This window comes from Schistocerca serialis, chromosome 2 (genome assembly GCF_023864345.2).
Source record: "Schistocerca serialis cubense isolate TAMUIC-IGC-003099 chromosome 2, iqSchSeri2.2, whole genome shotgun sequence".
Taxonomy (NCBI): Eukaryota; Metazoa; Arthropoda; class Insecta; order Orthoptera; family Acrididae; genus Schistocerca; species Schistocerca serialis.
This window is the reverse complement of record NC_064639.1, coordinates 770,196,880-770,211,987: the sequence shown is the minus strand read 5'-3', so window position 1 is coordinate 770,211,987 and position 15,108 is coordinate 770,196,880. Positions and strand designations below refer to the sequence as shown.

Below are 15,108 nucleotides of genomic sequence, written 5' to 3'. Positions count from 1 at the left end.
TCGACTGTATTTCTCCATGAGCAGTTGGCCGTCAGATTATGCGGCACGGGAAAACAGGTGACTCGCGTCAGCGTTTTCACATTATCTGCCTCGTTTGCGATAAGCATTGGCGTGTCCACTGATTGCAACTTTCACTGCTATGCCTTGTTCCCAGTGTTGAATTAGTAAAAGTTTTTTTTCACAAAATTACATTTATACATAGTTCAGGGTGTTACATATTAACAACCATTAGATTGGTCTAAAGACGCAAGATGCACCTCCTAACGTATGCAGGCCCGTGTTACGTCCATTACAATTATCCGGGCTGTTATGCCGTGGCCTTCCACCAAGCTACGGACCCCCCTTGAAGATGTCTCCCGCAGTCGGAGACGAAACGTTGGGAATCACCACAGAATTCATCAACCGACCACGGCATAACAGCCCGGATAATTATAATGGACATGATATTTCCGGCCGTGAAAGTTTACATTTTAGTATCAGGCCCGTGTTACGTTGTGACATCTGTTTGTGCCTATGGCGATAATGAGACCGTGTGCTCCCGACGAATTTTCGACGCATCTCCACAAATTACGTTCTCGGGACTTTGTTATCCAGCGGTGCTACGAGAAAATTATGTATTTACAATGCGAAAACTTACGACGACCGCACTATTTTGCCTGTACCTTAGATTGGAGTCACAGGGAGCAACTGAAGAGAGCTGCCCTCAACCAACCACCCAGGGAATTATCGCAGTAACTGTGGAGTCCGTTCTCCACGAGATACGTAAGTCACAGGATGCAGACCACAGTATAAATTTTCACACCTACGCCCGTTTTGTCTTCCGCATCACCCTACAGCCAGTGGTACTGTGCATAAAACAACCCTTGCATACTCTGAACTAAATTTTATAAGTAGCTAGCCGTTGCACCTGCTTTCTTTGGGATTGGAATTATTATATTCTTCTTGAACCAATCCCAAAGAAAGCATGTGTTGACAGATGCGAAAATTACCAAACTATCAGTTTAATAAGTCACAGCTGCAAAATACTAACGCGAATTCTTTACAGACGAATGGAAAAACTAGTAGAAGCCGACCTCGGAGAAGATGAGTTTGGATTCAGTAGAAATATTGGAACACGTGAGGCAATACTCACCCTACGACTTACCTTAGAAGCTAGATTAAGGAAAGGCAAACCTACGTTTCTAGCATTTGTAGACTTAGAGAAAGCTTTTGACAATGTTGACTAGAATACTCTCTTTCAAATTCTAAAGGTGGCAGGGGTAAAATACAGGGAGCGAAAGGCTGTTTACAATTTGTACAGAAAGCAGATGGCAGTTATAAGAGTCGAGGGGCATGAAAGGGAAGCAGTGGTCGGGAAGGGAGTAAGACAGGGTTGTAGCCTCTCCCCGATGTTATTCAATCTGTATATTGAGCAATCAGTGAAGTAAACAAGAGAAAAATTCGGCGTAGGTATTAAAATCCATGGAGAAGAAATAAAAACGTTGAGGTTCGCCGATGACATTGTAATTCTGTCAGAGACAGCAACGGACTTGGAAGAGCAGTTGAACGGAATGGATAGTGTCTTGAAAGGAGGATATAAGATGAACATCAACAAAAGCAAAACGAGGATAATGGAATGTAGTCGAATTAAGTCGGGTGATGCTGAAGGAATTAGATTAGGAAATGAGAGACTTAAAGTAGTAAAGGAGTTTTGCTATTTGGGGAGCAAAATAACTGATGATGCTCGAAGTAGAGAAGATATAAAATGTAGACTGGCAATGGCAAGGAAAGCGCTTCCGAAGAAGAGAAATTTGTTAACATGGAGTATAGATTTAAGTGTCAGGAAGTCATTTCTGAAAGTATTTGTATGGAGTGTAGCCATGTATGGAAGTGAAACATGGACGATAAATAGTTTGGACAAGAAGAGAATAGAAGCTTTCGAAATGTGGTGCTACAGAATAATACTGAAGATTAGATGGCTACATCACGTAACTAATGAGGAGGTACAGAATAGAATTTGGGAGAAGAGGAATTTGTGGCACAACTTGACTAGAAGAAGGGATCAGATGGTAGAACATGTTCTGAGGCATCAAGGGATGATCAGTTAAGTATTGGAGGGCAGCGCGGAGAGTAAAAATCGTAGAGGCAGGTCAAGAGATGAATACACTAAGCAGATTCAGAAGGATGTAGGGTGCAGTAGGTACTTGGAAATGAAGAGACTGTCACAGGATAGAGTAGCATCGAGAGATGCATCAAACCAGTCTCTGGACTGAAGACCACAACAACAGCCGCTGCACATATTAGTTACATTATTACATCTAATCAAAGGTCTGAGTAATGTTGCATGATCCAATAAACGGCATCGGGGAAAAATTGTAACCGCGCGTTTCCCGACAAACTTGCGAGCTGGAGCCGTAGTGACAGAGGTTTGGCATTTCAATCAGTTAAATGATGATGGAGGGAAAAAACGTTATTCTCACCTTCCGCTTGGAGTACACCACACGTTGTTCACAGCTATCAGCATACCGCATCCTCCTTGAATAACATTTATATTCAGGACAGTTACACCAAATGAAATCCTTTCCCTCGGCATGGCCTGTAACTAAGCAGAAAAACTTTTGCCGCTTTACTGGCACGCTGAACACGAGAACGCTTCCAAAGAATGTGTGGCAAATTGTGCGCAAAGTCCTTTGTCACAAAGCAGGCGCCCTGGTAAGTTGCTGTGCTAAACCGAATCTGCTTACTGTTTGCCTGATTCGAGACGGGTAAGAGTAGAATATCTGGCGGAAAAAAAAATACCAAGATGTTCAGTTTCTGGTTCTGAAATCTATCGCTCCTGCATTCTGGGTCTTCCCGTAAGTTCTCATATAGGAGGCTTGAAGGGCATGAAGTTCATAGGGAGGATAATAATTATGCATATGAGAAGCAACCTGTATTTTACAGACTGTTGTTATTTCTTTTGTGTATTATATAATTCAAGTAGTGCCAAGTGGCCGTCCGGAATCCGGTCTCCTTGCGACCGTTCATCCTCGTGACCACTGCTGCCAGCATTCATGTACAGTGGCTACAGTAGTGCCAAGTTTTTGTGTAGCATTGCAGAAGGAACATGTAGCTCCTCGCAGTCGTATTAAAGGACCTCGTTCAAACTCAGTGATGCGTTGATAATGGCGTCTTTGTCGCCTTAAAGACATTCTTGACCAGCACCAACTCACCACGTCCAATCTCAAAGGTAACTAATGCTAACGACCGTTACTGCGTGTATTTAAAGCAAAATCCGATTTGCACCCTCGTAGCGGCGCTATTAGCGCCACTTTTATACGAGAGGCGCGAAATCTGAATAGAGAGCATGTTTCAGATTTAGAAACACACGACTACGAACTTTCGTTTCTGTCGTACAACTTCTTCTTGCTGTTGCGACTTTTTTCGTCAGAATAGTAAGCAGTACGGTGTCCCGCCAGGGTAGCCGACAGCGCTAACGCGCTGCTTCCTGGACTCGGGTAGGCGCGCCGGCCCCGGATCGAATCTGCCCGGCGGATTGACGACGAGGGCCGATGTGCCGGCCAGCCTGGATGTGGTTTTTAGGCGGTTTTCCACATCCCGCTAGGTGAATACCGGACTAGTCCCCATGTTCTGCCTCAGTTACACAGCTCGCAGACATCTGAACACATTCGCACTATTCCATGGATTACACTCGGCGCAGACATTTGGGGTACACTCATTCCGTCCTGGGGGGTACGGGGTGGCGGCAGGAAGGGCATCCGGCCACCCCTTAAACATTAACATGCCAAATCCGATTAACGATGGCTCATACTGCGTAACTGTGGGACAAGGCTCAAGCGATAGAATAGTAAGCAGTAGGGTCCCCAGTCCCGATTCTTTAAAGAATCTATCTCCCAAGAAGAAAACAGCGAGAAAAAAGTTAGGAAAGTTTTCAAATTATGTTTACAGTTTTTTGGTAGTCTCTAAGTGCTCCCATTATCAAGCACTGGATGAGTATGATCTGGGTAATTTCCGCTCCGTTTCAAGGAAAAGCTAGTTTTTCAAGCATGACCCTGTTCATGACGTATTTCGCGTACTGTGTGTCGTACAGTGGTATGATTTTGCAGGTACATTCAATGGTATACATGGATACTATCAGCAAAATGTTTTATGGTAATTCCATCGGAGAGTTTTAAAGCCTATATCGACGTCTGTGGGTGTGTTTTGAACACATGCTTAGTGACTTATCTCATATTTCCAGTTGCTGACACGTTCTTTGTATCTATTTTTAAAATTTCTGCAGGTTTGTCCTACGGGGTGGCGCACGAAATGTGTTACCATTTTGTTTTTGAATATAAACTTTAATGTCAATACAATCTGAAAGGAACATATACTACAATGAAGAGCCGTCCATGGAGATTTGTTCTAAGTCAGCACATGCTTAATATGTTCACCATTTCGTTACGTAACTTCCTTCAAACGAACACTGAAGTTAGTGATTACCCTACGGCACATGTCTTCCGTAATTTCATTGCAAGCTTGAAGAATAAGTCTTCTGAGCTCCATTAAATCACGTGGACGTTTCGGGAAAATTTTTTCCTTTAGGCAACCCCAAAGAAAAAAAAGTCACACGGATTAAGGTCTGGACTATTGGGGGGGCCAACTTTGTCCGTCACTGAAGCGACCTGGAAACCTGAGTGAAATGATCCGCATGTCGAAATGCTCGAGTAATAACTCCAACACAGTGTTTGCAGTATGCGGCCTTGCTCCATCTTGCATGAACCACTGCGTATTGAAGGGCAAGGCAGTAGCAAGAAACTGTGGAATGAAGCTATTGCGAAAGATGCTCAAATAACGCTCGCTGTTCACAGTTTCTTCGAAGAAGAAGAGTCCAATAAGTCGGTGACTGGAAGTTGCTGCCCGCGCTATAATCCTCTGAGCATAATGTTGTCGTTCATGAAGCACTTGTGGGTTTTCAGTGGCCCAAAAGCGTACATTTTGTTTGTTAACCACACCGTCTAAATGAAAATGGGCCTCGTCTGAAAACCAAACGTTGTTGAGAGTTTCTTCCCTATCCTCCGCCCACTGAACAAACAGTAGTCTCTGCTGCTTGTGTTCTTCAGTGAGCTTCTGTGCACAGGTCATCTTGTATGGGTACATATGGAGGTCACTTTTAAGAACGCGTTGAACGGAGCGTCTGGATATTCCCAGTTGCACTGCTGCCTTTCTACACCATTTCCCGGGACTTCTCTGTACAGCAACTCGTACCACTACAATATTCTCCGGCGAACAAACAAACAGGCTTAGGCCGAGGTCGCTTCGTTTCCAATACTGTTCCGTCCTGTAAAAATTTATCGTACAACCTGCGGGTGGTCTTCTTGCAAGGGACCCATCGTGTGTTAAACTGTTGTCGAAAACGCCTCTGAGTCACAACAAGGCTTTTCGTTTCACGAAAAAGTAACAATTGTCGATCGTTGCTGTGTCGACAGTCTTCCATTGCCAGCCATTGCTGCTTACCAGTCTCCTAGCGGCATTATCGTGAATTACACGTCATTTCGTAACTCACTTGTTTTTCCAAGCTCTGCTGGTACTGCTGTAGAGATCCCAGCTGGATATCTAATGTGCGTCGTAAATTGTTTATTTATTTATTGTTCCGTGGGACCAAATTAAGGAGAAGTCTCCATGGTCATGGAACGAGTCAATACATGAAATTATAACACGTAGAAACAGATAAAATGAAATATAAGTAACATATTCAGGCGACAATTAGTAAGTTTAAATAAGAAATTGAACAATGTAACACTGGAATTTGAATGATTTTTCAGCTCTTCCAGGAGCTCCTCGACAGAATAGAAGGAGTGAGCCATGAGGAAACTCTTCAGTTTGGACTTGAAAGTGTTTGAGCTACTGCTAAGATTATTGAAAATGGATGCAGCAGAATACTGCACTCCTTTCTGCACAAGAGTCAAGGAAGTGCATTCCACATGCAGATTTGATTTCTGCCAAGTATTAACTGAGTGAAAGCTGCTAACTCTTTGGAATAAGCTAACATTGCTAACAACAAACGACATTAAAGAAAATATATACTGTGAGGGTAATGTCAGAATTCCCAGACTATTGAATAGGGATCGACAAGAGGTTCTCGAACTTACACCACACATAGCTCGAACAGCCCGTTTTTGAGCCAAAAATACCCTTTTTGAATCAGAAGAATTACCCCAAAAAATAATACCGTATGACATAAGCGTATGAAAATATGCGAAGTAGACTACTTTTCGTGTTGTGAAAGAAACAATTGGTAACACATTTCGTGCACCAGCCTGTATGTAACGGCTTTTGCGATCTTTTTCTACGAAACGAAAACACGCGGCAAGAGCAGGGGCGCTGTAGCGCAGGCGTACCTGCGGCCTGGCGGCGAGGTGGACGAGCCACAGCTCTGCGTCGGCGGGCACCTTGGCGGTGCAGGTGAGCTTGTCGGCGCAGGCGCCCAGGTGGTAGCCGCGCGCCACGTTGCGCAGCGCCCAGCGGCCGGACCCGTCGTCCGCCACCGAGATGACGAACTGCGTGCCCGGGTCGCGCTCCTCGCTGTCGCACGCCACGTTGCCGAACGAGTCCACGGCCAGGTACTTGCCCAGGTGCGACCGCAGGTACACGGTCGAGCCGGCGTCCTTGCTCGGCTCCAGCGTCCAGATCTGCAAAACGACCGTCCACTTGCTGTGCGTACTGGGGCATCGAAATCCACACGGATACCTAAAACAAGGTTTTGATCCCAGTCTCGTTTGATTGCTGAAGGCATTGATTATACGCTGCTACTGGCTTTCTAGGCCTGAACTGTGTCGTAACAGGTGACACAAGATCAGCACTGTTCAGAGCAGAAAAGGGTTCGACAAAGAAGTGTGCTCTCACCAGTGCTCTTCGATGTTGTCATTGACAACTTCGTAAGGAAATTTCGCCAAGGGTCACCAGCAAATGACATCAAAATCATAGCATATACAGAAAAATGTGATGATATGGCAAGATAATAAGTAGAAATTGGAGGAACAACTGGAGACCTGGCAGAAGGAAACTGCACAAGCAAGCACTGAAGTAACTGAGGTAATGAAAATCAGCAGAGGAATGAAGAATGCAAGTTGTAATGGAAGAAATTATTAAAAAATATGTTCTTTCAAATATCTAGAAAATAAGCTAACCCGTAAAGGAAATGTCAAGGAACAAATTTCGAAGTGGATAGTAAATTGCTAACGGCCGGCGTGGCCGAGCGGTTGTAGGCGCCTCAGTCTGGAACCGCGCGACCGCTACGTCGCAGGTTCGAATCCTGCCTCGGGCATGGATGTGTGTGATGTCCTTAGGCTAGTTAGGTTTAAGTACTTCTAAGTCCTAGGGGACTGATGACCTCAGCTGTTAAGTCCCATAGTGCTCAGAGCCATTTGATCCATTTTGAAAATTGCTCAAAATTTTTATTATTGTGCATCAGACATAATTAGCAATTGAAAAGTACCTGTCACGGCAAACATCGTGATATAAAAATCATACTATCTACCATTTTTAACCTATGGATGAGAATGTCGGCCTGGACGGAGAAAGATCTGAATAAAATTGAGGGGACGGAGTGGTGCTTTCTACGAGAGGGTTCGACGAGAAGGGACGGGGTAAGAAAGCAACAATGCGAAACACGCTTCAGATCATATCCGTAGAAGAAACTATAGAGACAAACCGGCCGAAAAGGTTTCGCCACTTCAAAAAAAAAAAAAAAAAAAAAAAAAAAAAAAAAAAAAAAAAAAAATAAAAAAAGAAAGAAATGTTCAAATGTGTGTGAGATCTTATGGGACTTGACTGCTAAGGTCATCAGTCCCTAAGCTTACACACTATTTAACCTAAATCATCCTAAAGACAAACACACACACCCACGCCCGAGGGAGGACTCGGACCTCCACCGGGAGCAGCCGCACAGTCCATGACTGCAGCGCCTTAGACGGCTCGGCTAATCCCCCGCCGCCCACTTTAAACAATGGGAAGAGCATTACTACCAAGAACAACTCTGGAGGCCGCATGAACGACCAGCGTAAGCAGAAGCGTTTCAGCAAGAAAACAAAAGAAAACATTAATAACGTAGAAGTCTTATTTAAACGATAAGGCAACAATTCACCTTCATGGCCATACGCAAAAAACAGAAGTTTAACAGAATCGAACGATGATATCGGTCCTCATTAGAATAAACACGCCAGTAGATCAGTAAGTCTAGCCTATAGCGCGGACCTGTGCTTGAACCATGTCTGTAACGGGCACCTTCCACGATGGCATGGGTATGAACATTATACCCAACAGCAAGGATTTCGGATATGTCCGAAAGAACAGACACCACGCATTTATATAATTCATATGTCTCTATGGGCAATGAATCCACACACTTCAGCGCGGATGCGCAATTACATTTGACCTCCAACGGGCATCTAAAATTTACCTGCATGTAGGACAATGCACGGGGACTGTGGACAGTTAGCTCTACGTGGGAGTGGTGGGTCAGCCTGGGAGCGTGTTGAGATAGTCCGCGCATTTGAGATAACCGCTGTGTCGGATGGCGCAGTGGTTACAACCTATTAAGCAGAAGATCCCGGGTTCGAGTCCCAGCTCGGCACACGTTTTCACTCGTCATCACTGATTTCGCATGAAGTCACGATAATATCGCTTGCCCGGTTTCGGCGGGAAATACGACATCGCAGTGCTTTTGCTGTTCTTAAGTACAGTGCAGTGTTCCTTCGGACGTACTTCAGAACAACACGGAAACTGTAATGTCACATATTTGCACACTAGATGTCACGTCATTAATGACACATTCAACATAAGCCTATTTGCATAGAGGCCATTTACATCGAGACCACTGCAAACATTCTGGAGTGATATTCACTGATTTACTGATTGCAAGACTGCTATAGTTCATACACCTTGTACCGCCTATTCCCCTGCTCTGTGAGGGAAAGGTAACGATCGTGTTTGTCTGCAGCTGCTAGTGAATCATGTTGTCTTCAAAATCCTTGCACACTTACGTTAGTTTTAAAGTGAGGCTACAGACATGGATCCTTTTAACGGCCCACCACATCTCTGAGATTGGCATAAATCATGCTCTAACGCATGGCAAGACCTTTATTCGTAGGGTACTGAATACTTCACAGAATTGCAACGATTTCTGGAGCGCCCACATTGGACCGAATAATCGTTCTAGGTCGGAGTATTGCCCTTAATACTCGGCGCTTGTACTCCCAATTAACGCAGACAGTGTCTCTGCGCCACGAGATGTCTGGTAACTTCGAGATGGACGACGAGCACAGTAAGAGGGAAGTGTTCTGTGTGCATACGCAGTACGAGTAGCGAAGTGCTAACGGGGAACTCAACCGTCTCATTGTCAGCGCTCAAAGTGAGTCAGCGTTGGCAGATGAGACTATAGCATCGCTACCAACTGACAGGACTGGAAGCTGTAGCATCTTGCACTGGCGCGGGGAGAGTAATGTTCACAATCAATCAGTTTCGTGCTGTTCTGACTTCCTGCTTACTTTCATTGGCCACGCTGCAGGGTATCGAAATAAGTGCCCTTCTGTCACGGAAACACTACGCCGTTCCACACAGAAATCCATTTACGTACAGCTGTCTAAAAGTACTATAAGTACAGAACTTCCTTACAAGCATTAATGCTCGTGCATCATTCAAGAGAAAACATAGCTTTGGCTTACCTGCTTCTTTTTAAGGGAGGTGCCGTTAGCGTTGATCTTGAAGCCAAAACTCTCTGCGGTGAGGTAGCGGAACTTGGAGTTGATGAGTCCAATGGTCCACGAGCCCTTAGGAGGAGCCAAGTCGCCGCCACCGTTGACATCGTGACCGTTTACGCTGCCGTTCATTATGCTGAACTGGAACATAAACAGTTCACACTGTTACACGGTGGATGTAATTCATGGCAGAAAGAAAAGTAAAAACTAAGACAGCGGCGCGAAAAAACAGTTGCTATTATTACTGGATAATAGTCAGGTGTGGTTCTTGGGATAAAAACTTATACGTGAGACCCCAGACAACTTTAAATAGTGAAACTAAAAAGAAATGGGAACGTAAACATTTCAAAATCGACTGTTAATTTTCTCAGGATGTTGCTATTCAAACTTGTTCACAAAAACGCCGTGAGGCTGATACATGAATTTGTGCATCAAGCAGTTTTCTTGGTAACAGTAAAGAGGGACATTATCGCCCTGTTTCGTATGTTATTTCTTTGGTTTCGTGCTGTCCAATTGTTCTGTAGGATGAAACACTAAGTGTGGGAAGTACAGAAACTGTAGTTTCGTTTTTCTCATAAAAACATTTTCTGCTGTCAGTCACGAACACACACTTATCTTTCAACATGGCAGTATCGGGGAATACTTAATATTGTTAAATGTAGTTTCTTCTTTACAAAATATTCATATAGCTTGCACATTGTTCTTGTAGCTTTAATGTAAGAAACTTTTTACCGTTAGTGATTTTTTTGTCCTATAGATTGTGAACCGCGAAAGTAACCGTGTTTACAGAACTGTGAATATCCTGTAATGAGTTTCAACATTACATCAGTGTGTCTTGTTTTTTTTGTTTGTTACTGTTGTTGTTGTTGTTGGTGGTGGTGGTGGTGGTGTATACAAGCGAATTTTTTTTAGTTGTGGTTGATTAGGATGTTCGAGTTTAGACGTAACACCGCACTCTACACCACGTAAGTAAGGTCACCGGGCAAAAAATTAGTCAGTCCCCACAGAAATCATTATAAGCATCATTGAATACCGTTTAATTCGACCCCTGGTCTTGATAACCTCCTGGATTCGATTAGGAAGTTACTCCACAAGGTTGCGCAAGTACATCGCAACCAGGTTAAGCCAGTCGCTGAGAATTTGATCGCAGAGTTCCGCCAAATTGCGGGGATGCTAATGTCGGCATTTTACACGCTGTTCTAACATGACGCACAGATTTTCTATAGGGTTTTAAGTCAGTTGATTTTTCAGGCCAGTCGAGATGGAATAGGATGGGGAAGTGTTCAGAAAATAAGTCAAATATTCTTCCTGCTCGATGAACTTTGCTGTTTTCTTGATGTGGTTTTGTGAGCAGTGGTCTTTCGCGACGTGAACGATTCCAAACGTTCATTGCATGCAGTTTCCGTCGCAATTTTCTATCGGTAACAGGTTGGGATGGACCTTCATTCATTGCCTACAGCTATTCCTGTCGGATTTGAATGTGATTTTGATACACAAGCCGTGAAACACGTCTCCGGTCCCTTTTAGTCAGGATCTTTTTCAGAGCACAATTCTGCGACGTGTTTCGTGGTCAAGTGTGTTACACCACTGATTATAGACACGTTGTACAGTCCGCTGCGAAATACAAAAAAATCCAGCAACGTCACACACCGTATGGCCACAAGCATGGCTAAACACGATTGCCCCTTTTTACACTGTCACATTTACCCATGTTTACGTACAACGTCCGCTTGAAGTATATATGTCTCGCTGATCGGTGTTGTCTTATGTTCAAATAGAAGCAGTGCGCACGTGGCCAAGTACGTAACTCGATCTCTGCGTCATCTGCAAAGGCTTAACGATTCATCTGAGCGGCGCACTAGAGTGACTAATTTTTTGTCAGGTGAGCTCACAATTACCTTCTTATTTACCAGTAGCTAGCCTAAACGACAAGAAACATCAGTAACGATAGCTGAAATTCCGCTGCCTTGGATCACAATGCGATTACCAGTACACTGGAGTAGCTCACGCACAACAAAAATTGAATTCAAGATAGCATAACGTAGTAAATAAAATCAAGGTTGCTAGTGGAAATTGGTTCCCGAAAAGCATCGCGCACAAGAAAAATTAAATGTAAATCTGAAGAGTGTCGGCATCAAATTTTTTTTTTTTTTTTTTTTTTTTTTTTTTTTTTTTTTTGGAAGAAACTGAACAGTTTTCGCAGTCGAAGGCTTTTAACAATTATTACAACTGAAAAAATTAAAACACAAGCAGATTTCTCCAAAAATTGTAAGTTTTATGACGCTTCACCGTGTGTTTCTACGCTTTTATGGCACGAGAAACGACGGTGAGCGAACTGCCGCTGTATTGTGACTCCCAAGCGTCACTGCGCAAGTAACGCAGCACGGAGTCCCCCGGGGGCGTGGACTTCCATAAAGAGAGTCGCAATTAAGTTGACAGTTGTCGGGGGGAACGAGAGCCTGCAAGCAGCAGGGGGGCTCAGATGCCACGCAGAGGGTGAAATGGAATCAAGAGACCCTTTTTGTCGGAGTTTTAATCAATTTCCGCGGCGACGCCAACTGAGCGAAAGCAGCAAGCCCAGCGTTCCCGCTGCTCTGACGGGGTGGGGACTTCGGCGAAGGGAGCGAACTCAGGGGGGGTTGGTTGTCCACCTGCCATTACCGGCGGAAGAAGTGACACGGCAAATGCTAAACAAAAGTTACGAGATTTCAAGCAAACCTGATATTTATAGTGACAGAAAAAATGTGTAGAACACTAATGCACTGGAACTGACTCTTGCTGATTCGCAACACAAAGGTAGTCATAAAATTTGAAATATCACCTGGAAAAAAATAAAGTAAGGTAATTAATTTTTTGTCTGATGGCAAGTGCATGTCTGGAGTTACGGCACACACTAAGATCCCCCATCTCAGTACCGTAGGCCGTCGCTACAGGAGCCAATACGAAATGGTGCAGCCACTGATAAAATCAAGTGCGTGCGGTGTTTGGCGTTTTTCATTTAAAAGGGAACAACGCTGCAACAATCGATGATGAGTGGGTGGTAGTGTACGGCAGCAATGCACCGTCATATGGCACAGCGGTTAGGGCTAATAGTAAGAGAGGTGGATACCTATATGCTCTAATACCAACGTATCACAATCGAAGCGATGGTGAAAAAAGTGAAAAATTACTCATGGGTGAATTTGCAACATCTTGCATGGCAGTTTATGCCCCCTACTACTAGTAGTTTTTTGGCTCACTGAGTAACATTGGAGTCATACAGAACTCAACTAATTTACACCGGATGTGTTGCGAGTATTTTAATGCACTAACATAAGAAGTATTTTACTGAACTAACAAAAACATACATTACAGCTGTTCAATGTAACAGTAATGATTCTATTTTCGTAAACATTAAGTTCAAGAAACAAAAAGGAATTTAGATTGGAGTCATATTGACGCCAGTGGTACCAGGAGGGTTAAACACAACAAACATCGCTCTCGGGTTCCGCGACCGCTCAAACCCATTCAAAGGTCCCACCTAACTGTGGCAGCAGCGGATATGCTGCATTTGTGCATGAGATCAATCCAGATGATGTCTTTAGCCGTCGAATCAACACAGACGAGGCAAAGGAGCAAAGCAAGCAGTGGAAACACGTGGATCCATCGGCGCCGAAAAAGGCGCGGACCTAACCATCATCGGACAACGTGATGCTGAGTGTTCTTTGCGCCTTCGATGGTGTGTCGTTCGAAGGAGCAAACCGCGGAAGGAACGGACTAGCGAAATCTCACGAGATGGCATCCATGTGTGTCAAGACAAAATGTCGCAGGAAACTGTGATAGGCGATATTTTGCCACATGACAACGCTCCAGCTCATTCTGCACGGGACACAGTCACAGTTTCTGATTCATTACACTACCAAATTTTGACTCATTCCCATATTCTCCTGACGTGGCTTCCAGTGACTACACCCTCTTTCTTCGGATGAAAGAAAACAAGCGTGGCCGTTGTTTCCAGAATGACGACGGCGCATTCTGACTTTCAACAAACGTTACAAACTGAAAATCAGACTTCTACAACCAGGTGTCTACCATGTCATCCATCGTTGGGATAAATATGTCGCACTGAAGGCTGCATATGTACAGCGCGACCGACATCATCGCCAAGTTACATGGTACCAGCTCCTTTTTTTCGATGTGACAAATGACACCGACGGACCAGCCGATAAACCTCCACATCTGCTCTAATTTCTCTGATTTTCTCAACTTGATCACTTCACGACTAATATCTGAGAGGAAATAACACATTCAGGAGCGTTGAAAATGGTGCACCCACAGGGAAGAAAGAACAAACGCGAAACTTAGCAAACAAGTATAGTGAGACCTGATACGCATGTGATCCAAGTTTGGTGTTAGCGCGCATGCCCAAAGACTCCGCAGTGACGCTGCAATCGGGCATGAGGCTATATTTAAACGGCGCACAGTGGAAAAGTTATACACGTCATGATCACATCCCGACTAGAGGAGGACCTTAGTAGGCGCAGAATGCCAGGTAGACGTGTTAGACATTTCTCAGGTTTAATCCAGTTTGAGAAGGGCCTAATCATCGGCTTGAAACCCGCAGTATGACTGACACCTTATGGTTCGCCGGGTCGATCGTTCGGAGTGTCCCGTCAGAGCCTGTTGGGTGCCGTGGACAAGAGATGGCATCCATGTGCGACGTACCGGGTCTAGAGCGAGCAGAAAGACGACGAGGCAAGAGGAGCGAAAGATCGTGCGCCAAGCGACCACGGATCCTGCATGATTCGCTCCATGATACAAGTAGATGCACGAGTGCCACTTATTCCACAAACCATTTATAAACTACTTCCAGATGTGAATCTGCAATCCAGGCGCCCTTGTCGAGTATCGCCGTTAACACCAAGACATCGGCAACTCTGTCTACAGTGGTGCCAGGCCAGGAGGTGGACTATCGCAGACTGGAAAAACGCGGTGTTTAATGATGAATCCCGATTCCTTTTGGGGACGGATGGTAACCGCATACGGATGCGGAGGAAGCCTGGTGAACGGTACAGCTCCACTCACGCTATTGCGCGTCACACCGCCCACAAAGCTGGTGTAAAGGTCTGGGAGGAGGAGGGGGGAGGGGGGGGGGGACAGACTACGATAGCCAACCCCACTAGTTGTCGTACGCGGAGCCTCAATGGATCGGCGTTATGCAGACGATATTCTTCAACCTCATGTGGGACTTTTCCTACACTGTCTATTGGGGTCACTTTTCCAGCAATATAATGTTCGACCGCGTACAGCTCGAGTTGCTGAAGACTTCCTACACCATATTCCGACTCTTCCATGGCCAGCCTGCTCCCCAGACTTGTCTCCTAGAGAGCAAGTGTAGGACCAGCCGAAACCC

The 15,108-nt window shown here is 44.8% G+C and overlaps 1 protein-coding gene across 1 annotated transcript in view; it reads right to left on the bottom strand.

Moving 5' to 3' along the window:
* The window catches only part of LOC126457989 (protein singed), a 338,656-nt gene that overhangs the window by 141,368 nt on the left and 182,180 nt on the right, over nucleotides 1–15,108 (bottom strand). The window contains exons 2-3 of the mRNA XM_050094755.1: nucleotides 9,684–9,857; nucleotides 6,360–6,650 (exon numbers count right to left, since the gene is read on the bottom strand). Coding sequence (XP_049950712.1) covers nucleotides 6,360–6,650; nucleotides 9,684–9,848 — 456 coding nt within the window. The 5' untranslated portion in view covers nucleotides 9,849–9,857. The remainder of the gene's footprint in view (nucleotides 1–6,359; nucleotides 6,651–9,683; nucleotides 9,858–15,108) is intronic.